The sequence below is a fragment of the Pleurodeles waltl genome, chromosome 2_1 (genome assembly GCF_031143425.1).
Source record: "Pleurodeles waltl isolate 20211129_DDA chromosome 2_1, aPleWal1.hap1.20221129, whole genome shotgun sequence".
Taxonomy (NCBI): Eukaryota; Metazoa; Chordata; class Amphibia; order Caudata; family Salamandridae; genus Pleurodeles; species Pleurodeles waltl.
The window spans coordinates 810,407,136-810,430,136 of NC_090438.1; the positions used below are offsets into that span (position 1 = coordinate 810,407,136).

Consider the following 23,001-nt stretch of genomic DNA (forward strand, 5'->3'; position numbering starts at 1 on the left):
AGATGTATAGTTTCTTTCCCTCTTGTTTTGATTTTAAGGCCTAGTAGGTCCGGGGAGGGGATGGGTAGCGGGGTGACATCTATTTCTAGGGTCACTTTAACCCAGATGACCAGTCCTCCTGAGGCTCTCCCTCTAGTTGATGGAATGGCATGGGAACAATAGGTTTTATACCCCAGCCTATGGGGGGTTTCTACAATCCAAGTTTCTTGTAGGAGTATGATGTCGTAGTTCTCAATATAGGAGCACCATACCACATCCTCAAGGTTCCTTGCTAAGCCAGCTATGTTCCATGATATCAATCTAATACTTGATTTTCCTTTTACACAGGGAGGATCTAATACTGTAAGTAGGTTGTCTTTTTCTGTAACATCCTCCAGCTCAACTAAGGGGTTTGGCTCTTTATCTTGGTTGTAGTTTTTACTAGTGTCTTTACTAGTGTCTTTACCCTCCATGGTCACTGAGAGGCACTTATCCGGTACACCCGAACTAGTTGTCTTACTTAAAATAGAATAAGGGGATTTAACGTTGCCTACCAAATTAACTGTCTTTGTATTTCTGGGACTCGAGGGTACTATATGTTCCGGTTCAAGATCTTCTATACTCTGTTTTTGTTCCCACGTCTGGGTGTATACTAACGTTTCTGTGATGGGATCCCCTGCTCGTGGGAGTCAATCGTTTTCGTCCAAAGTGCTCAGTACCGAGAAGGTATTTCCAGTTGGGGTATAAGAGCTAGTGTTTCTTCTAATAGTCAAGGGTCTGTGTTTTTTAGAAGGTTCTGATGTACTGGCTAAGTGTCGATAAAAATAACCCAGAGGATGCACACCCACGTCAGATTCCTTTATATCCAAGGAGGCTGCTCTAAGAAGGACAGTCGCAACATGTTGAGGGTGCCTAAAATTGACAATTACACAGTCTCCCTTACATTTTTTCCTTGCGTTTCCGATCCATGGTATCCGTCTAGTAGACAGTATTTGATCGGATAGGTGTGGGGGGAAACCACAATTTTTGTTTAACCAGGCAACTGATTTCCGTTTGAGAGAATCATGTGATTCCTCACGGAAGTTCACTGCTGTTGAGTCTAAGGGAGGAATGTTCGTAAGGACTATGACATAGGGTTCACAATCAGGTGGAAGGTTAATAAAATTTGGTCTGTTCACAGGAGTAGTGTTCCTCACAATATTAGATGCAGCTGCTTTCATATGAGGGGTGCTATCCACCATACTTGGTGGCTCCCTATATTCAGGTAAACGTGGCATCTGTGCTTCAACCAATTGTTCAGGGTTGCCGGATTGGACGGATAGCTCAGACTGTTTCATAGTCTGTTCCATATACATTTTGTCTAAAAGTCCACCCAACCTAGATACCTCCGTAGATAGTAATTCAATCTTTTCCATAAGAGGTTTAGTCATATGGACTAGTTTTTCCTCAAATAGCTTAGCGATGTGGCCCAAGAGAACACCATTCACATCGTCCTTGTTAATTGTAATCCCATTTTCAGCTACATTACTTCTATGACCATATTCTATCATTGGTTCTATTGTTGGTTTGAGATGAGTGTTACCCCGCTTGGATAGCATTTTTCTGCATTTTCTAACAGCTCTCTTAGGGGGAGAGTGAGACGATGCAGGCTCACTCGGGGGCTCCAATGGGACTTGATTTGGTGGCTCTAAAACTAAGGGTAAAGCGGCTGAGTTTTCCAAAGGGAAAGCTTCAATATTAAGGGGGTCCATCATAACAGAACCGCTACCATTGTTTACAGGAGAAAACATTTCTGGGGTGGACTCCTTCCCTAAGGACTTCCTTCTATCAGTGTTTATCTTGCTCACCATTTTAACCAGGTAATTATCCAGGGTGGAAATATTCTTAGCCATTCTACACCGCCTTCACGAATATGACGACCACTACTAGTTTTTGATAAATACTAGACTGTCTAGTTTTACGGCCCTGCACTTCACAGAACTTTTATATCGTTTACAAAGTATAGGGCCTCTACATATATCAGCAATAACACAGAACAGCAAGTGTATAACACCCAGAAGACACAATGAATCAATTTAAATGGAGCCCAGGTATACAACTTACTAAAACGTTATCAGATTCAATAAAAACAATTACAATTAATTGCTTAGTGAACTTGCTCAACCCGACCCCTTCTGGCCCCCTAACGGCTCCCTAACGGACTCACAATGGCCTGTCCTTTGCCCGACCCCGCTCAGCCAGGGGCAGGATCAGTTTGATATCACCTTCGGGCATGTGAGATCCGTTTGTTCTGCTTCCGTGGTGCTAGGGGACCTGGCTAAAGTAGTCCCGTCCTGGTCCGTCAACGCTCCTCCCACACAGCGGTCGTAACGTCGGGCGACGGCGGGGGGGAGACGTGGAGGTCAGCAGAGGGAACAAAAGGGACAGCACCCCCTGAGGACCACAAGGGCACACAGGTATGCTGCACGATACAGGTGTAATTAAATTACAGCATTAATATGTCTGTGACCAGATATTAAAGAGGGGTGGCCCAGCCCAGCCTCTTCCTGTCGATGACGGGCGAAGGACGGGCCCGCCCTTGGCCCGGGCGCCGCCCGCGCGCGTCCCGCGGTTGCGGGCGCGCTGTGAGGTTAAGAAGGGCTTCCCGCCCTATCAGCAGCTGAGGCTGGCTCCGACAATGTTTAAAGGGCTCCCGCCCAGGAAAGAAGTTGTGCGCGTCCCGCGGTTGCGGGCGCGCTGTGAGGTTAAGAAGGGCTTCCCGCCCTATCAGCAGCTGAGGCTGGCTCCGACAATGTTTAAAGGGCTCCCGCCCAGGAAAGAAGTTGTGCGCGTCCCGCGGTTGCGGGCGCGCTGTGAGGTTAAGAAGGGCTTCCCGCCCTATCAGCAGCTGAGGCTGGCTCCGACAATGTTTAAAGGGCTCCCGCCCAGGAAAGAAGTTGTGCGCGTCCCGCGGTTGCGGGCGCGCTGTGAGGTTAAGAAGGGCTTCCCGCCCTATCAGCAGCTGAGGCTGGCTCCGACAATGTTTAAAGGGCTCCCGCCCAGGAAAGAAGTTGTGCGCGTCCCAGTATAAGTCAGAAAATGTCCTTTCAAGCTTAGAGTGTCACATAAATTATTCAAAAAAGGAAGCAGGGAGACCTGGGAAGTTCCCAAGTTTTAGGTGGGGAATACTTCAACACCACTGACACTCCAAATCTGCTGAACCTCAGAAGTCATTTTTCTAGCAGCAGAGTCTTTAGGCATAGAGTTATCACAGCGCCATTCACACCAAGCTAGAAAGTGACAAAGCTACGCACCCATACGCGCAAAGCAATTTAAATGTTTTTTTGAAGACCCACTGTGCTTTAACTTGTTAATTGAATTGTGCATGTCTTTCACTGGTCAAATACACAATGTACAATACAGACATTGCACAATAGAATACCCACAGTACTTCACACACATTGAAAAAGCTTAGATCATCCTGTTGTGTGTTTTCATACAATGGGCAGGATGCTGCGCCCTTGGCCTTAGCATTGTGTGTTTTCATTGAGAATATGTATGTGAAGCTCATAAGGAGTCACAGCTGTAAAAAGAAAGACCCAAAAGTGCAACTATGGTATATGTCTTTGTATTAGTGCAAACTTACAGCTTTCATGAATTCACAAGAATTTACAGAAACAGGCCAGGAAATCATACTCCTAGAAAAGAAGAACTGAATAGAGAATAGAAAAGAACTGGTGAAATACCCTGAAACATGCAAGTTAGTATTACACTCAGGAAGGGAGTCATGAATCACTAGGGTGCTCGGCTCTTGAAAGCTGCTCCCGTGCATTCTGCCCAGGCTTCTCTGCGCTCCACATTGAGCTGAGGCACTGCCGCCCTCCCCCCAGCTTCGCTCCCCGTGCCACAGGCATCCCAGGATCAACTTCAGTCTGTGCCGGCACTGGAGGCGATGAGGAGCCGCGCCTGGAAGCGGGAGATCTGTGCAGGAGCGGCGGGGAGCTGTTGCGGCACCGACGGTGTACGGAGCCAGTGGCAAGGTGGACTGCGCCCTGCGCGCAGGCTGTGGAGGCGCCCACGGGGCTCACCGCACGGTAGTCAGTTGAAGGACACTGAGGGGGACCCGCCGAAGGTATGCATGCGGCTTGGCACTAAAGATGCATCCGGGGCTACCCCTGAAGCTAGTCCGGGGCTAGCTGCCGACAGCAATCTGAGGCTACTGCTACTCACTGAAGAGGTGTCTGAGGCTATGAACGGAGACACATCTGGGATTACCCAGTGGACGCAGACCAGAGGTTGCCCACTCAGGACACATCTCTGACTTAGCATGAGATTGGGGTGATCGTGGGCACAGCTGTGGTCTGTCTTCGAGGGTGGAGGGGACTTGCCCCCCAGGCTTTTGTGAAGCCTAATGAGACACTCACTGGGAATGCTGTCGGAGTGTGTGAGGTGAGAGGCCCTTTGATTCCATCTAGCCCAGGTGGGACTATATCCTCCATGCTCCTTTTCAATCCTAGTGGGCCATAATAGAAGCGTTCACCTCACGCTGCGTGGGACGCTGTTGGAGTGCGTGAGGTGAGAGGCCCTTTGATTCCATCTAGCCCCGAGTGGGACTACATCCCCCAGGCTCCTTTTTTCAATCCTAGTGGGCCATAATAGAAGCGCGCCCCTCACACTGTGCGGGACGCTGTTGGAATGCATGAGGTGAGAGGCCCTTTGATTCCATCTAGCCCGGGGTGGGACTACATCCCCTAGGCTCCTTTTCAATCCTAGTGGGCCATAATAGAAGCGGGCCCGTCTTCGCCCGTCATTGCCTGACAGAGGCCGGGCTGGGCTCACCCCTGTTTGTGAGAAGTAAGTGCACTGAGGATCTCTAACTGGTGCCTTGGGATCTATTATACTACTTCTTTTTTGCTCCCTATAATGGGGAAACGGAAAGCTATAGATGCTGCTGCCCCTCGGAGTGGTATAAAAAAACTGAAAAAACGATCAAGTAAGTTCAGGAACTAGTAAGGATTTGAGCCCCCTACATGCAATTGATTTACTATTTGAAGAGGTCGAGGCTATTTTAAAGAGTAACTCTCATCCATTGACGACTAGTAGTGGAGTATCCAAGAAGGAGAAAACTCCAGAAATATTTACAAGGAGGAAGCGGATGCAAGCAATTCATCCCCCTGCTGAGACTAGTTTGAGTGAGGACCTTCATGCTCTTGGGGGAAATCCCTCCCATTCTCTTTTGATACCATCTTGTAGTGCCTTGGAAACTTCGGCATGTCAGAGGGATGTTCCACCCAAGGGCGTTGAGACTTTTCCCCCCGCTAAGTCCAGTTGTCAGGGCGGTTCCCAATATCTTGTGTTCAAATCGGTTTGGGCTACTGGCAGAGGATGGAGACCCTCCTTTTTGTACTATATATCCTTCATCTGGAGTCGCTACTGATATCAACATTTTGACTTCCTCTCCTCCTGATCTGGATGACCCGCATCAACTAAGCAAAGGGATTGATTTAGCTCTTGTCCTCCAGAAAGTGGATAAAGTAAAGTCCATGGGGTCGTTATTAATGGAAATTATGAAGGAGAAACTAATGCAGAAGAGCAGTTGTGGATGCCTGCAGCCCCATGGGGAGGCAAGAGGGGATGGGAGTACTGTCCTGTTAGGTTTAGGGCTGGAAACAGATACCTCTCCGTTAGTGACAGCTCTGCCCCCGCCTCCAGATAATACAGCTATATATCTTGCATTGAGGATAATCAGCTAGTACTTGCTAATGCAAGGTGGAAGCACAATCGAGCTTCCAACAATAGGAATAACCAGGGATCTTACGCTTATATTCTTGCTCAGTCAGATACTATCAATATGGGCTCAGGAGTGAGGTTACCTCCCTGCTCCCTGGTAGGGTGATTAGCCCCCCTATTTCGCCTACCCATTTTCCCAAACCTCACACTGATACTATTTCTCAGTAAGATCAGAGTTTGGGAAAGGGAAGCAAAAACAGTACAATTTATATGATTGATGTGCCTAAGATACTGCCAGGTGCTTTTGAGAATCATGAGTCCTTGACCAATAAAACCATTCATTGGCTACGTACCCGACGCAATTGCCTTTCAGTTATTCGCTCTGACATCCTTAAGGTGGATAGAGGTAGCGTTTCGGGGTCAAATCTTGATTTTATTTCTGTGTGTTTTTCTGATAGGGCTTTAGTGGAGCAACTTATGGATTTCGAAGCACGCACACATAACCTAAGGCCTTCGAGAGGGGTTGGCATTAGCCTTGCTCTAAATCCTCCATGCACTCATTCTATGAGAAATCCAGTTTCCATTTTACACTGGGAATCACATATGGAACTTAAAATTCCTCCTACATCGATAGTTACTGAATGACTAAATGTTGATCAGGAAGTGCTCTTGGGGGCATCTATTGGGGTTACACACTCTGAGGGGACTGTTACTTCTATTTCTGGAACTGAGTTGGCTAATGTTGAGATATCTTTAATGTCATCGAATTTAGCGGGATTAGGTAGGAAACTGGGAGACCTATAGTGGATTACCTATATTAATTGCCAGGATGTTTGTTTTTTCCAGGAATCTTGGGCTGAGGAACAGATCTATATGCAAGGGTATACGATGTATAGCATCCCAGCCCAACCCTCAGAGAAGGGTTTAGGTCATGCAAAAGGAGGTTTATTGATGTTATTAAATAAGAAGTTACATTGTGGTTCCATTCGCCACTAAAAGTAGCCTCAGTGGATATAATGGGACTCCAACCCACATTCCATCAGGATTTTAAGATTATTTTAATTAATGCCTATGCCTACTCTGTTTTCCGGGGATCTGAGTCTCAGACTTTAGTCCAACTGTTAGAATTTTTGGATTCCCTGCACCCCTCGATCCTGCTAGTAATAGGTGATCGGAATTGCACCTTTGAACCCTCTATTTTGAGTAATGGATTAACGGATGAAGAAAATGAATTGTGGGGAATCCCGCAATTAATGCACATTAGTCAATGTACCCGTTCTTGTGTGGCCTCTCAGTTGGCCACATTATGTCTAAAATATGGACTTAGGGCCTGCAATGGACGTACGCCCTCAGATTTAATTATGGCGCCAACATTTAAAAGAGGTATTTCCTCTAGTACTATTGATTATTTTCTAGTGGATGTTAGGCTGTGGCCTTTATTAAAAGACATGAAGGTGGAACCTCGCTGTGAGAGTGACCATAATCCTTTGCTTCTTACCTTATGTGGGGATGTATTTAGGAGATCACTGCACGTCCAACGCACAGTGGTCCCTACCCCACTGCTGAGTAATAACCATACAAGAGTCTGTTGGCCGAAGGTATTGTCCAATCCCTATTTAATAAGTGGGATTTATAAATCTTTCATTGATGAGATAGCAGTTTATGAAGAATATGAAGTTAGCAATATTCCCATTCTTAGCATTCATAAACTACTGCTGAAGAAATTGCAGAGCTTCTTCTACAAAAACACCCCCTCTAAATCTTTAGTTGCTAATACGACGACTACCAATGTATAGTTTAATGAGGATTGTGTAAAGGCTAAGTCTGCACTAAAAACTGCAATCATGAATGGTTCCCTGGGGGAGATCCAATCAACTAGATGTATATATAAGAAGGCCATAATACAAGCAAAAAAGTTATGGGAAGACTCTATTTGGCAGGATTTGCTTGCTGCCAACTAAATCTAATAAGAATTTGCTATTTTGGGAGATACTATCCAAAAGACAAAGAGGGAACAAAAGCAGCATTAGAAATCATATACAGTACAACCTGAGACCTGGGTGATCCACTTCACCCAACTTTATGCTGCTCCCCCTAATTCGTCAACTTGGAATTGTAGTATCGGTGATCTAACTCCTTTATCACCACCTAGCCTCCGTGATTGCTCTGACTTACTCTGTCTGAATACTTATACCCCTGTGAGTTGTATTTTCTTTTCCTTAGAGGAAACATTAGGTGCATTTAATTCCTTAAAATCAGGCAAGGCTCCTGGCCCAGATAAGATACCGGGAGATTTATATAAATCTGAACCAATTATTTGGTCCTGATACATAAATTGGATTTCGAATAAAATTGCTGCAGGTCGTGCAATTCTGAGTACTTGGAAAGGTGCTGAAATAATTCCAATTTACAAAAAAGGCAATGCAAATCTGCCCGCTAATTATAGACCCATTAGCCTTATTAATAATTTACAGAAAAAGTTTGCCAAACAGCTTCTGGAGAGACTAATAAGTTGGGTACAAGACCAACAGGTTCTTTCCCCATTGCAGGCGGGCTTTCGCCCTAAAACTAGTACGATAGATCATGTGTTTAGACTGGTGCTTCTATATCAGAAGTATGTAGTTCTTGCTAAGCAACCCTTATATGTTGTCTTTGTGGACCTACGGTCAGCTTTTGATCTGGTATCGAGAGAGAAACTATGGGAAGTATTATCTAGGTTGAAAATTCCATTCAATATAGTTGATCTCCTAAGGCAGCTTCATGAAAACACTTATGCGCAAGTGAGATGGGGTGATCAAGGAGAGTTGACAGAAAAAATCCCCAATCAGAGGGGAGTACGTCAGGGTTGTGTTTTGGCCCCAATTTCTTTTACCATATTCATTAATGAGGTGGTACACATATTGTTTTCTTGCCAAAATGACGCTCCCAAATTGAATGCTCAGGAGATCCCTATCCTACTTTTTGCTGATGATTCACTCCTTATTTCTAAGACCCCCTATGGGTCTTCAAATTCTTGTTGATCTATTTGAATCTTTTTGCACGGACTATGGCTTGGAGCTGAATGTTAACAAAACTAAGTTAATGGTGTTTAGCCCAGGTTCTCGTGGGAGATGCACCATTAATTTAGGTGGGACCCCTTTAAATCGGGTTAGTTTAATAGATTATTTAGGTGTGAGAATATCAAGTAATTTGCATTGGGAGGATCAGATTAGCAAGAGTGTGGGGCCCCTCCAGAATAGAGCAGCCACTATCCTGCGTTTTTTTTTTAAAGTTCTGTTTCTAAAGCTGTATCTCCAGCTATTAAAAGTTATTTGGCAAAGGCGCAGGGGGCAGCTGCCTATGGTGCTGAAATATGGGAGAAAATAACTTTGCCAGGGCCGTAATAGCTTGCCCTCGTAGTACACCCTTAATTCCACTGTTTTTGGATCTTGGGTTCAATCATATAATGGATACGATAGTCCTAAAACCATTACTCTACTGGATAAGGATTTCGACTGTCCCTGAACTTGCTGTATATAGGGACTCTTTTCTTGAACTTTTAAAGAGGCCAAGGGGGTCATTACGACCTCGGCAGTCTTTTTGCAAGACCGCTGAGGTACCGCCGTTCTGAAGACCCCAGTGGTGGCGGTCTTCTGCACCACGTATTATGACCGCTGGCAGACCGCCGTCTTTTTTCATATGGAAGGCCGCCAGCAGCCATACTGGCGGACGGCGGGAAAGTGGAGGTTGCTCAACCTCCACCGCCACGTCAGCAGAGCACCGCCCACTAAATCACGTCCCATGATTCGGTGTGGTGGTGTTCTGGTGACGGTGGCGGACCGTGCATGGGGGTGTGCGTGTGAGAGTGTAGAGGGGGTGAGTGAGTGAGTGTATGCGTGCGGGGGGGTTGTGTGTATGGGATATGTGTGCGGGTCGGACGGTGTGCATGTCTGTTTGTATGTGTGCGGGTATGTGTTGTCGGGGTGTATGTGTGCGTGTAGGGGTGTGTATATGTGCATGTTGGGCGTTTGTGCGTGTAGGTGTGTGTATATGTGCGTGTTCGGGGTGGGGATGGGGGTTTTGGCACCTTTGGGGGGCTGCAGGGGGTGAGGGCTGTGGGGGGAGGATTCGTGGGGCTTAGCGGGGGTAGGGGAGACCCCTATCAGTGCCAGGGAAGGAATTCCCTGGCACTGATAGTGCCTACCGCCATGGATCTCATGGCGGTTCCCAACCACCCGAGATCCATGGCGGTATGCAGGGTCCTAATACCGTCGGCGGTCTAGTGACGACCGCCGGGCTGGAGACCGCAATCTCCAGCCCAGCGGTCTTCACTGCCATGGCGGTCGAAATGGTGAAGTGGCGGATGACGGTCATAATTCAATTTTTTTCCGCCGGCCTGTTTGCGGTTTTACCGCCGCTTTACCGCGTAATGACCCCCCAAATGTGACTTCTATTGCATGGGTCAAACACGTGTCAAATTGGTTTCACATTTTGGGACTGACAAGTTTTTGGGAAAATCCACAATGCTTGGGAAAAATACATAGCACCGTCTTGAAAACAACTTACTGGTCCTATGTAAGAACTGAGTCAATTTACAGAAAATCTCATGGTCGTTTGACTAATTAATTTATTGACTTTAAGTGGATTCCTCAGTATGAATCATATTTAGACTTTATAACTGATTTATGGGGGAAGGGGTTGTATGCATGTTTCCGTTTTGGGAGTCTACCGCTGTTAGCTCTATCAAGAAGCTGGGGGTCTATTCCATTATCTGATCTATGTCTAGCTTGTCATGGCAGCTCAGAAACGGTGGAGCACTTCATGTTTTTTTGTCCTGCCTATTCTATTCCTCGATCAAAATGGATCTGTACTATCTGTAGAGCTCTGGGCTTGAACCAGTGTTGTACAGCAATGAGGATTTTAAAGAGTGACACTTCTAAACCTTTAATTTTCGCAGTTAGCAAGTTCCTTGTGGCTGCTTGACATATACGAAGTTGTTTCTTAAATAACCTACTTTTGAATTAATTTTAGGTATATAAGTATTTTAAAACTTGTGAGGCTCAAGACTGTATTTTATTGGTATATGTTTTACACTGTTATATTCTCCTTTTTTCTTTTCCTTTTTATTCAAATTTTAAATTGTAATTTAAGTGTATTATGATGCTTTGATGGTTATGTTAACCGAATAAAGCTTGTGTTGATGATGATGATGCAAGTTAGTAGGTTTGCACAGACTCAAAAGGGCATTCTAACCCAGTCATTATTGCTTTTAGCTGCTTCCTGCCCCACTATGTAGATCTGCAGAAAGGTGGCGATAGAGGGGGCATATTTATGAAAGAGTTGTGTTTCCCTTGTGCCACACAATGGGGCACAAGAGCAATGCAACTCTTAAGTTAGATTGCCTCGCTGGATAAATCTAGAGTACTACTACACAGTGCACATCACTGGGTTTCGTTACTCTGCCCTGAGAATGCATTCCATGGGTGAAGCATGATTATTCCCATGTATCCACCCATGGATGTTGGCGCATTTCCAGATTTACCTTTACTGGTAGACCTGAGAATGTGTCAGAATCCTATGCCTCGCCAGGTAATGTGTAACAAGAAGAAATATGTTATTTCTCCTTGTTAATTACTCTTTCTATATGTGCTGCATTTGGGAACACACACAAAAAGGGGAAAATGCCTCCCAGGATTGTTTTTTTGTGCAGGTAGGAGCACCTTCCTGCATGAAAACAATCTTGATTGCAACACAGGAACCTTTGCACTACGGTGGAGCAAGGGTGTCTGCTTTGGCACTAGGCAGCACATTGTACACCAGCGCAGGGAAAAGACAGAAATGTGCCATACAATTTTAAATACGACACATTCCTGCCTTTTCCCTATCACCCAGCACAGCGCAGCAGGGTGACTTGCTGTGCTGTGTGTTTTCTTAATGAATATGCCTCTGAGGGGATTGCTGGTATTCAAACCATACTATATTATGATCTGTGGCATAACCAGAGAGGCAATTATTAGAGCTCTTGTATAACGAGATTGCTGCCATAATACATCGCTGAACAATGTGGCACCAAAGGGACAAGTAGAATTTTTTACAGGACAAGCAGATTTGTAAAGCAACTTGTTCCCCGGACAAGTAGGTATTCTTTCAAATTCCATACCCCTGATTTGTTAAATTTAGTGATATGGCCTGTTTGTGGACCATTTAATTGAGCACAATGTGGTGTAGAGGCCAATTTAAGTACTTGCAAAACATAAATTACTCAAGACCTTTTTTTTTTGTCTATGGCACTTCCTGGGACTAGGTGAATAATCATATCTCAGCATTTATTCAAAACTGTGAAGCTTCAGTACTTCATAGTGAACATTTTCTACAGCTGGATTAACTTGAATTTATCGGGAATTACTGATCATGAAGGTATCTTATCACTGTTCTGCACATTTTTTGGAAGTCTGAAAGAAGGGTAATGCATATTTATTTTTGAGATGCATTTCTGTAAAGGAAAGTTATCTGTTCAGCTATGTGCAGGCTTCTTTTGTCAGGAGAAATTCAGGGTCACTAGTCCTCCTAATTACGAAGTGCCCTCGAGGCACACCAGATGTATAGAAACATGTTTTTTTGCCCCTTGTGCATTTTGATATTACAGAAAGGGTTGCAAGTGCTTCTGCAGCCCCTACTGTAATATGGAATATACATGCACTAAATGTATACCAACACGAAAACAAGCGACTGCTCCCTTATTTTTCTGGGACTTGGACCCATGCAAATCAGAGAACCCTTTGCCATTTAGTTTGCGTAATTTTACAGGTGCATGTTCAAGGGAAAAGAAGCCGTTAAGAGTAGCATTTATTCTGCATCACATAGAAGAGACGTACAGTCAGCTGGCCCCTGAGGGTGCCCTTTGGAAGGGATCATGGGTTCCTAGTGTCCCCTCCAGCACACTCCTGCAAGCAGGTGCAGTCACTCACTATACCCACCTCTGGGGGATCTCTGCTCCCTTTTAAAAATGTGTCTGGGTCCGCACCTACAGAGAAAGGTGGTTTTCATTTCACTAATGCACTTCTCACAATGCAGTCACAGGATCATGCCTACACTGGAAACAAAACATTTAATTTAATAGGATGCACTGGTGAAGTCTTCACTGACCATAATTCAATTAAGGATGTGCTGCAGTGTAAACATGCAACACTTTGCTGACCTGTACTACACGCCGTGAGAGTTTTGGACTAAGGGCCTCATTTAGAACTCGGCAGACAGGTTACTCCATCACAACGCTGACGGATATCCCGTCCGCCGAAATCTAAATCCCAGAATGGGATTTATATTTTGGTGTATGGGATATCCATCACTGTTGTGACGGAGTAACCCATCCGCCAAGTCCTGAGTCAGGCCCTAAGATTTGTATTTTTTATATAGATTCTCACTAGTAGATAGCAGCAATGATCATCTAAATGTCCTTACTGTGGTTGTCTACCTAAGCTTTTCTGTGGGTACCCATGTTCCCACAGCATCTAGAGACAGGTAATTTTGCATTGTGCTCTATAAATGTGTATTGTCACCAACTCTTTTATTGCTTTGGTAACAACTTACAGATCTATGGTGAGGTATACGTGTGGCTTTATCTATCTTTCAGTGTTGTATGTCCAATGTCTTTATACTGATCCCTTGGTGATTGTCATTGTCCTGTGTGCTATCTTCTTTTGCTCTGTCTTTTCTGTCCATTTCCGTAGGAATTACTGTTGTTGAATTTGTTATGTTAAAGTGATTTATAGTCTGTCCACTGGATCCACCTTCTTTATTAGCTTTTTGAATGTTGACTTTTTTATGCTTTGTGGTACATATTGCGAAGATGTATTCATGTCTATTTAGCGGCTTTTGCTAATAGCAGCTATATGTGCTTTACCTTAATTCTTATGAGGCCCAGTCTGCTAAACATTGCTCTATAAATCATGCTCTTAAGAACCAAAGGTTATGCGGCTTCACTTTCTGTAGTGTCATTAAGGTTAAAGGTTTGATGATGCCTCTTCCTGTGATGTTATTGAATTCAAATATCATGTGAGGTCTCCTTTTGTGTTATGAGCAAGGGTTACATGAGTTATGAAATCACGTCTGATATACCTGGCATTTTGGTGAATTGGCCTCCTTGGCGCTGAAGTGAAGAAAGAGTTTCTTATTTTAGAAGTTCTGCAGGGAAGGGCTCCCACACGTATACGTTCCATTTTCATGTCTGGCCTGGAGACAATTTTAGATGCCTCACCGTAGACCTTAACAGATGCTAAATAAAGAAATACCCAAATGAATAATGTGAGGTATTGTGTTGTTGGATGAATAGAGGGTTGACTCCTGTTCAAGGAACAGCCACAATCCCTGTCAGAGTGAACCTCAAAAGGCATTTAATTAGCTTGCACTTATCCCTTATTAGCTTGGCACAAAAAACAGTCAGGTGTAACTTAGAGGCAATGTGTAAAGCATTTATGCAGCATACAAACTGGAATAAAGTGAAGACAGAACCTAGGCAAAATCTCACACCAATTTCGAAAACTGGAGTTCATTTTAATAAATTATTTGACACCAAAACAACAAAACTCCAATCAGGAGAACCGGAGTTATGATTTTTTTAAGCTTAAAGTCAAATTTAGAGCCTAAAATATCAAAGCGCTAACCTCGGACATCTGGTCACGCGGGACTGGCAAACAGTTACAAAATATGGCCGACGAAGCATGGTCCAGATACCAGATTGGGCCCGGTCGGCGTTTACTTTTAGATTTAGAAGAAATGTTGAAGAAAATGTTCTCAGAGGGTAAAGTTCAGTGGGGCAAGGCTGCAGGCACTGTCCAAGGAAGAGGCATCATGGTCGGGGTGACACTGGATGAAGTTTCAGTGAAGATCTCTACTTTCAGACATGAGAACTTATTAGGAATTGGCAGGTTGGACTGCCACATCTCCAATACGGCAGTCGTGAGGCGGGATGAAGCCAGCAGCCTTACCACCGACGTATTATGATGTTTTCACCAGGCCGACCAGTGGAAACGTCATATTACGATGTTTCCGCTGGTCAGACCGGTGTTAACAGTACAGCGGCACTGGCCTCGGCTCCCTCAGCTCCCTCAACATGGTTGTGGGCAGTACAGGGGCCCCCTTGTGGCCACCAGAACTGCCTTTCCGCCAGTCTTTCCATGGTGTGCAACCACCATGAAAAGACTGGCGGAAAGGGAAGTCATGATCAGCCCAGCGAGGCCGAACTCTGCATCACTATGGCTGACCACAACTTTGACCGCTGCCAACCATCGGGATCCCTGATCCCGCCAGAGGCGGTGGTCTCCTGGCGGTCACAATCTGGCGGTCAAACTGCCAGCAGCACGGCAGTCCGACTGCCACCGCGAGTTTGGCGGTACTCGGACCCTTAATCTCTTTTTTGGAAGCCAAAAATCTCCAGTCGGACGAGGCAGGAGACTTAACCTAATGAGAGTTCTCAGAGCCGTTTTTAGCAAACAATTTTCTAAGTTCCATTTTTTCGATTTTTGCTATCTGGACTTCTCTAACACCAGAACCAAGAGTCCATGACTGGAGGGGCACCACTTAGGGGTTCAGAACTTACTCTCTCCCTCTCAAGTAATACAACAGTGGAACACTCTTTTTTTCTGTGAGGGAGATTCCCAACTAACAGGACCTGATTTACAAAGGTAAACTTACACTTTTGTGTAAGTTTACTCTTTTTTTGGTATTCAAGAGTTTAATTTTACTAATAGTAATTTTACAACTGCAGAGACTCTGCAATCTGGGTGGAGAACACCGCACAAATAAATAGCTACATTAAATTTGACTTAGGCAACAAATCAAACTTAATGCATTGATTCTTTTGACATATTGAAGAAGCACTGCTGATTTCTCATGTAACTTTGCATGTAACTTCATAGTAGCCAATGGGGCTACTGACCTTATTAAGGTAAAAACAGCAATGTAGGATTTTTAATGTTAGGAAATGTAAAGTCATCAAAACATATGTCCTGCTTTTTAATAATATGTGCCCTGCCTTTAGGGCCTATATGGCCTACCTTAGGGATGACTTATAAATATTAAAAAGGAAGGTTTGGGTTGAAATGGCAAAGTCAAGTCAGCAGTTTAAAAACCATTCTACCAATCTGCAATGCCAGCCTGGGAGTCATGCTTTGCTTTGTCACCCTTGTTGTGGCTCAATCCACGAAGGACACTTAACTTGCAGGCTTTGGGTACACCTGGTGTCATATACTAGGGGTTTATAAGTAAGTTAACTTATACCAGTTGAGTGTTAATGAATTAGACATGTACTTTTTGAGGGTCAGAGCCGAAAACACAGCAGCATCAGTCCGAGCGTTTTGGTGTGATCATTGATCATGCAAATAGAGGCATTTCCTTACACTTGGGTAGCAGCTATAAAACAGTATAGCCACTTGAATAGTTCAGCTTTGTCTGTTAGTGTTTTACAGACCACTAGAACTTTGGAATGTTGGCAGCTCCATTGAAAACAATGGAGTGCTCCGGGCTTTTACTGGCCAGTAAAAGCCTGCAGTGCCAACATTCCAATCTTCTTTGTTCACAGCAACAGCTGTGAACAAAGCCTCACGGAGCCTGAGGAGATTTTAATCCCCTCTGGTTCTGTGAAGCCTTTGTTTTATTTCTGAGAACATTCTGCCCTCTAATGGCAGAATGTTCTAATAGCCTTAGAACCCACCGTAGCGGGCTATACCGGCTATTAAAGGCCCTCTCCCTTGTTAAAGGCCCGAGCCGAACACGGGAGAGGACCTTTAATAGCCAGTAGAGCCTGCTACAGCGGGTTCTAGGGCTATATTACAGCAAGTACTTTGTTCTTTGTCGGCTCCTTGTCCGAGTGTGAGGTATTAGGGTTTAGGTCTCTCTCTCTCTCTCTCAGGGCCCCCAGATGGGGGGTCATAGCTACTTCCTAAGTACATTAGTTCAGCCAAAGCCTCATCAGTGCCAGTACGAGGCTCTCCCAGAGACTTATTTTTTCAATGTACTCTTCCATTCGGGTTATGTCAAGTGTTATTAGTCACTACAATCCCACCTTGGGTAACTTGCTTTTCTATTTCTGGTTGACACCTGGCTGAGCACCACAGATTAGCTTTTTTGATTTAGTACCATTCCACTGCAGTCTCTTCTCGCTGTCATGTGCGTTGGACTCATAGTTGTAGTTAAACGACCCCATCTAGAGAAGGTACATATCTGTTCCTTTAAAAAAATTTCTTCATATTCATGTATTCCTTTCATTGCCTCTAAGAGAAATAATGGTTCATCATTTTGCCTTCCACTATTTGTATCAGTTCTTCATTCTGAGTTTCGATGCAACGTCCACTTCAGTGCATTCAAGGATAACCTCAATTTTGCCTTTAAAGTCATCAATCACCACAAGTGGTGCTATCGCTTCCTCAAATGCATGTGTTACCAAGGTTTGATCAGCACCTCTGTGTTTATTTCCTCATGATGCATGTATTGTTTCCGGGCCAGGCAGTCTTTGATGGAGAGAGAGGGAACAGACACACATTTGAAGGTTTGTCATCTTGTTTGGCCACTCACCGGCCCTCTCATGCACTCTCCTTACCTTTTGTTGTGGTCGCTGCTTGGTGTCTTTTTTGTGGGATCATTGGAAGGAACTCTGCAACCCTTCTGAGCCCTGTGTTTTTGACCTACTTTCTGCTGACCCCTTACTGCTTCTCACTGATGTTCTACAGTCTAATATATATGCGGTCATAAACAAGTTGTAGTGAGTTCACTGAATTGTAACGCAAATTTCTGTGTTTTTTCAGTTTTTAAACGTTATATTAGCATTTGCTTTTTCTAGGCAAATTTCTGATTTTTACACATACACACATACGCACACACACACAACACACACATATATATCTAAGGGTGGGTGGTGAGCTCTGCTCCGCTGGCGGAGTTAACTGAGTGTTTGGCACTCCGCTTGGAGCATGGAGTTCAGCCAAAAACTCCGCTAGCCACGGCAGCGAAGTGGAGCTATTCGGCGTGTCTGAGCACTACTCCAGTTATGGGCTACACAGCAGTAGCACAGACACTCTGCCTACCCATGTCTTTTTCACTCCCTATCTCTCACGCTCTTTCTCTGTTTCTTCCTCCTTTTTCTGCGTCCCTCTTTTGCTCTGGCTTTATCTCTCTTTCTTCTCTGACCATAAACAGGCAAATAGATTCTTAAGCATATGTAACGTGATAGCTGCAAACAGTAGTTACATTGGGAGTAGTCACTTCATTTTAAATGTTTTGAGGGTGATCAGAAAAATATCGTTTCCTTTAATACCAATATGCAGACCAGTACCAGCACTGACTCAGGGTCGTTAAAATGTTATTTAAGGTTGATAATTGTAAAAATACTGTCAATGTTTACTATAGAAATGTATTTATTTTTAGCCCGAACACACCAATGTCTGCTTCTGGTATATCCCAGCAAGCGTCAAACAAATTCAGCTTGCTTCAGAACGAAACAGAAAACTGCATAAGGTAAGCGTTCTAAAGGTTGCGCTGCCATGGAAGAATTAAGTATGTACGTACCATCTTCATTTTCATATGACATTCCATTTTCGCTACCAGCTTCTTCATCGCAATGAGTAATAATAATGTGCCACGTGCAAGTAAAAAAAAAGAATACAAAATGTATTTTTGCAGACTAACAGGATAGAAAAAATGTATCAAAGCATAGAGAAAATATGTAAAATTCAGTTTGGACCATCGGATATTAGAGAAGTAAATACAGTTGTAGCAGATATGTGTAGGAAATAGAGAAGTACATGTAGGTATTTTACTCTATCTTTTATTAATAAAATTCATGATATTTCCGAACTTCTTGAATGGCGTACATAGTTGCATGTAGAAAGAACAGACGTGGCAGAGCTCAGCCTCCCGAGTCAGTAAAAGACCGTATATACGAAATGGCAGGTGGCAAATAGTGGGTGCAAATTGTGCGCTGATTTTTTTCAACCTGCCTTGCATTTTGAGTTGCAGCCTGTGTACTAGTAGGCTATGTTACACAAATGTCCAGCCACAGGGAGTCACAGAATAATCCCCTCATAAGTATTAATAAGGCAAGACGTTATTTGCCACACCCTGTGGTTGCCGAGGAACGCAGAAATAATCATCGGCACGGAACAGTAGATCCCCATGCCTACGTTTGTATTCCCATTAAGAAATAGGTTTTACTTTAAAATTAAACAATCTTCCTATTTGGTAATACATTGGGAGGAGCCTGTTGCAGTGGTCCTCTGGACCACTTATAACCTCCCTGATGCCACCCAATACATTCTCAAAAGTGTAGCTGATCCAGGGAAGGCTTTCTCTTAGGTTAGTTAGCCAATACCCTTTTGATTTTACTAAAATGATGTGTATAATATACTTTCTTACGAAGGATTTGAGCCATCTTTCTAAATCCATTGGTCTGTTGTTTTGTCATTCACACTTTGCCTTTGCCCACTACAGTATAATGCATGGGTCAGTGGATCAGCCTACTTAAGCCACTGGTTATCTTTACTTTGAGAGCCTACATTTTGCTCTTTCACAGGGTAGATGTCCAGGTACTAGGTAGTTCCCTTTAGTGCCACTAGTTTTGGTTTTAACATTTCTTCAGTGTTGCTTGATGTGATATCAGGACACCTTTGAAATGAGCAAAGGGCAAGTTCCAGCTTTATTATTCATATCTTCTGCTAATCCTGTTGTAATTTCCTTTTAGAGTGGCCTTGCTTATCTGACTCCAGCTGTCTCCTGGACTCAGCTTCACCAATGGTACTTTCATAAACTTTGCCCAGAAAGAATACCAAACCTTACTCTGTTTAATTTGCAGTAGACTTGTGTCACTTCTAATCAAACATAGGTAGGGTGTAATGTGGGTTTTAGTATCCAATATATTATACCGTGAATACTCTTTCATTCTTTGTTTCTATCGCCTTTCTTTCCTTTTTTCTTTCATTCATTATTTTTACTCTTGTTCATTTTTTCCATTCTTTCATTTATTCTTTTTTTCTTTCCTTCTTTCTTTCTGTCATTATTGTTTCTTTATACCTTCTTTCTTTTTTGTCTTTCCTTTTCCTTTCATTCTTTCTTTATTGCCTTCTTTCTTTTTTGACTGCTTTCCTCCTTTACTTCTTTCTTTCTCTTTCCTTCTTTTTGCCTTTTTTCCATTCTTACCTTTTTATTTTGTTTTTACCTTCTTTTTCTTCTTTCTTTCCTTTTTGCTCTATTACATTTTTTCTTTCTTTGTTCGCTCTACCTTTCCCTTCTTTAATTTTTTACTTTTTAATTTCTTTCATTCTTTTTGGCCTTCTTGCCTTTTGTCTTTCCTCCTTTCTCTCCGCCTTTCTGTTTTGCCTTGTTTCGTTCTTGGCCTCTTTCCTTTTTCTTTTATTATTTCCTTCTTTTTATTTGTTTGCCTTCTTTCTTTCCTTCATCTTTTCTTTTTTACCTTTTCATTCTTTATTTCCCTTATTCCTTTTGTCTTTTTTTTGTCTTGTTTCATTTTTCTTAATTCTTTCTTTTGTTTTCTTTCCTTTTTTATTTTCTTCCTTACTTTCTTTCTTCCCTTTTTAACCACTTTCTTCCATTCTTTCCTCTCTCCCTTCCTTCTTTCCTTCCTCCTTTCTAATTTTCATTTTTCCCTTCATTTCTTTTTTCTTTTCCTCTCCTTCTTTTATCATTGTCTACTATCTCTCTTGCCTGCTTTCCCTTTTTCTTTCATTCTTTCCTTCTTTCTTTCTGTTATACATTCTTTCATTTTCCTTTCTTTCCTGTCCATCGTTCCTTCCTTCTTTGTTTCCTTCGTTCCTTTCTTTTTCTTTTTTCTTTCCTTCTCTTTTTTCTTCATTCCTTCCGTCTTTCTTTCCTTTTTGCCTTCTTTTCTTTTTTTCCTTCTTTCTTTCTGTCTTCTTTCCTTCTTTCTTTCCTTCATTTCATCTATCTTTCTCTTTCTTTTTTTGTTTTATTTCTTTCTAAGAAAAGACCTTTTCATTTTACTAAAGGTATTTATAACATAGTCACTTATGGAGGTTTTCAGCCAGACTTCGTCCATTAGTCAGGGGTTGTGTCAGTCACATTTTTCATCCACCCACTCCAGCATTCATCAAGGCGCACCATGTGAGCCCACTTCAGCCATTGACTAATTTCACTGAGTTACGGCTTGCTGTCTTTTCACAAGTTTTACACCCACACAAAGTAGTTCCTTTCAGTGCTGGGGAGTACTATGGTAAAATGTACTTTATGAGACCAAAAACATATTTGTTTTCAGCCAATGTTTTTGTTTTTTTTGTCTGATCTGATGAGGGTCTGGCAGCTCCCCAAACAATAAGGTTTTGCAAAACCATGACAAAACCAAACAAGAATTGCCAAGAGGCTTGGCCAATGCTTGTTGAATCTGTTTCCACCATTTTTGACTTGTCAAGAACTGTTAAATGGTTTGCAATCACAATTAAGGTCACAAAACATTGATTCATCTATTCAAATCGTTATTGTTTCCGCAATTTGCCTTACAACACAAAGCACAAAAAAGAATACATCTTACAGTTTTTAATTTAAAAGCATACAATGAAAAACCTCTCTTGATACTAATCACATAGTTCATTTTACTCTTTATTTATAGTTGTAAGGAAAAAATTGTCTATTACTAGTCCAGTAGAGCAAAGAGCTCAATAAAGTGGCGGTGTTTGTTCAAATTAGCAAAGGTTCATGATTTCTCAAATTCTAATAAACAATTCTTATTAGAATATAACAGCTATGATTCTAATCTTATGTGCTTAACAATATACACTCAATCAGAAGTAAAAAATAATAAAAAGAGTACTAACTAATGCTGGGAGAGTAATGCAAGAAGCTCAATAAGGGCAAATACTTTCTCAAATGGTCATGGTTCATGAATTCTCATTGAGTCTGAGTAGAGCAACAATCAATTTGTGGTTACAATAGTAAAGTGATTATTACAAGTTAGTTTCCAGTGTGTGTTTAACTAATGGCCATGCTTCCCATAAACAAGAGGAAATAGAATTAAAAATTGCTTTTTCTTCTGTCTTATGACAGAAAATGAAAAAAACGTGTGTATTATCGTATGCCATAGGATGTGAACAAGGGCAAAGGCCATATTTTGCGAGCTCTTACAAATTTAGTGAAAAGTAGCAAAACTCGCATGATGTTATCTCCTGCGTCCTCAAACATACAGTTGCACAGTTCACTTTTGGCGAGCCTTGCACATCTCACAAGATATCTTGTAAGTTACATTGAATTGTAATTCATAATTGGTAAGGGACTCTCCTTTCACACCCATTAATAATTGCGACTCGGAATGAATGGCAAAATAATTTTTTCTTTCAGAAAGGCTTTGGAGAATCTCAGAAGGGGTTTAGTACATTGTAAAATCCATTTTGTGGTTGCAGACCCTGTGATTTTGAAAATCACAGGATTCACAACCCAAAAATGTTTTTTCACATCAAGACCCATATGCATTCCTTCCACAACAAGAAATATTTTTTTTCCAACTTTTCCTTATTTGGGTACTTAAATGTCTGCAGTTGTTAGATTTCTACAAATAGACTGATAGATATTATTTATTTCTAAGTAGAGTGGATAATAGAGATACACTTTAATGCAGAATTTGGTTAGACGATTGCTGTACTGTGTTGCGATCAATAAAGTGATATTACCGATAAGAAGGCAAGTGGATCTGGGAGGACTACAGAAGGTATGTCAACAACAAAGACTGAGATACACAGCACTCTGATAGATTCTTTCTGTATATTATGCAATAGAAGTATTACACAATATATCATTTTAGAACTGTCCCAGTTAAGCAGGACAGGGACCTAATATTGAGCTGCAAAATATGCAATAGAACCATTTTTAAAAAACTTGTGACATCAGTTCCTTCATATATTTATCATTTTTCAGTTGTCTACAAAGACTTCTATTTACTGTTGTCCTCAAAGCTACGTACACCACATATAATAATGTAAAAATGCTAAATAAAAATACTAAATAAATCAAGTACATTTCCCCCACTTTTGAAATGCAGACTCAATTCGTTAATATACTTTTTTAAATAATGAGTTATTTGAAATCAGTTTGCCCTATTTTTTAAGTGTTTTTTTGTGGCTTTGCGTTTCCAAATCCCTATGGCTCACTTCAAATTATTTTTAATCGATTATATTTTCTACTTTTTTGCCCTGGTCCAAACATCTTTCTGTTAAATGGAATGGAGCAAAGCTGAAACAAAGTTAACCTCGTAGAACTAGTTACAGATATTTACAAACATCTAAACGTATCCCAGCTGTTCCTAAATAACTGAACTCAGCT

At 42.4% G+C, this 23,001-nt stretch overlaps 1 protein-coding gene across 8 annotated transcripts in view; it reads left to right on the forward strand.

Annotated features, from left to right (window-relative positions):
- Positions 1-23,001, forward strand: part of LOC138268696 (glutamate decarboxylase 1-like) — a 1,137,623-nt gene that overhangs the window by 1,093,984 nt on the left and 20,638 nt on the right. For all 8 annotated transcript variants that reach the window (XM_069218676.1, XM_069218622.1, XM_069218640.1 and 5 more), the window contains one exon: positions 18,088-18,177. In XM_069218676.1, the coding sequence (XP_069074777.1) occupies positions 18,088-18,177 (90 nt within the window). The remainder of the gene's footprint in view (positions 1-18,087; positions 18,178-23,001) is intronic.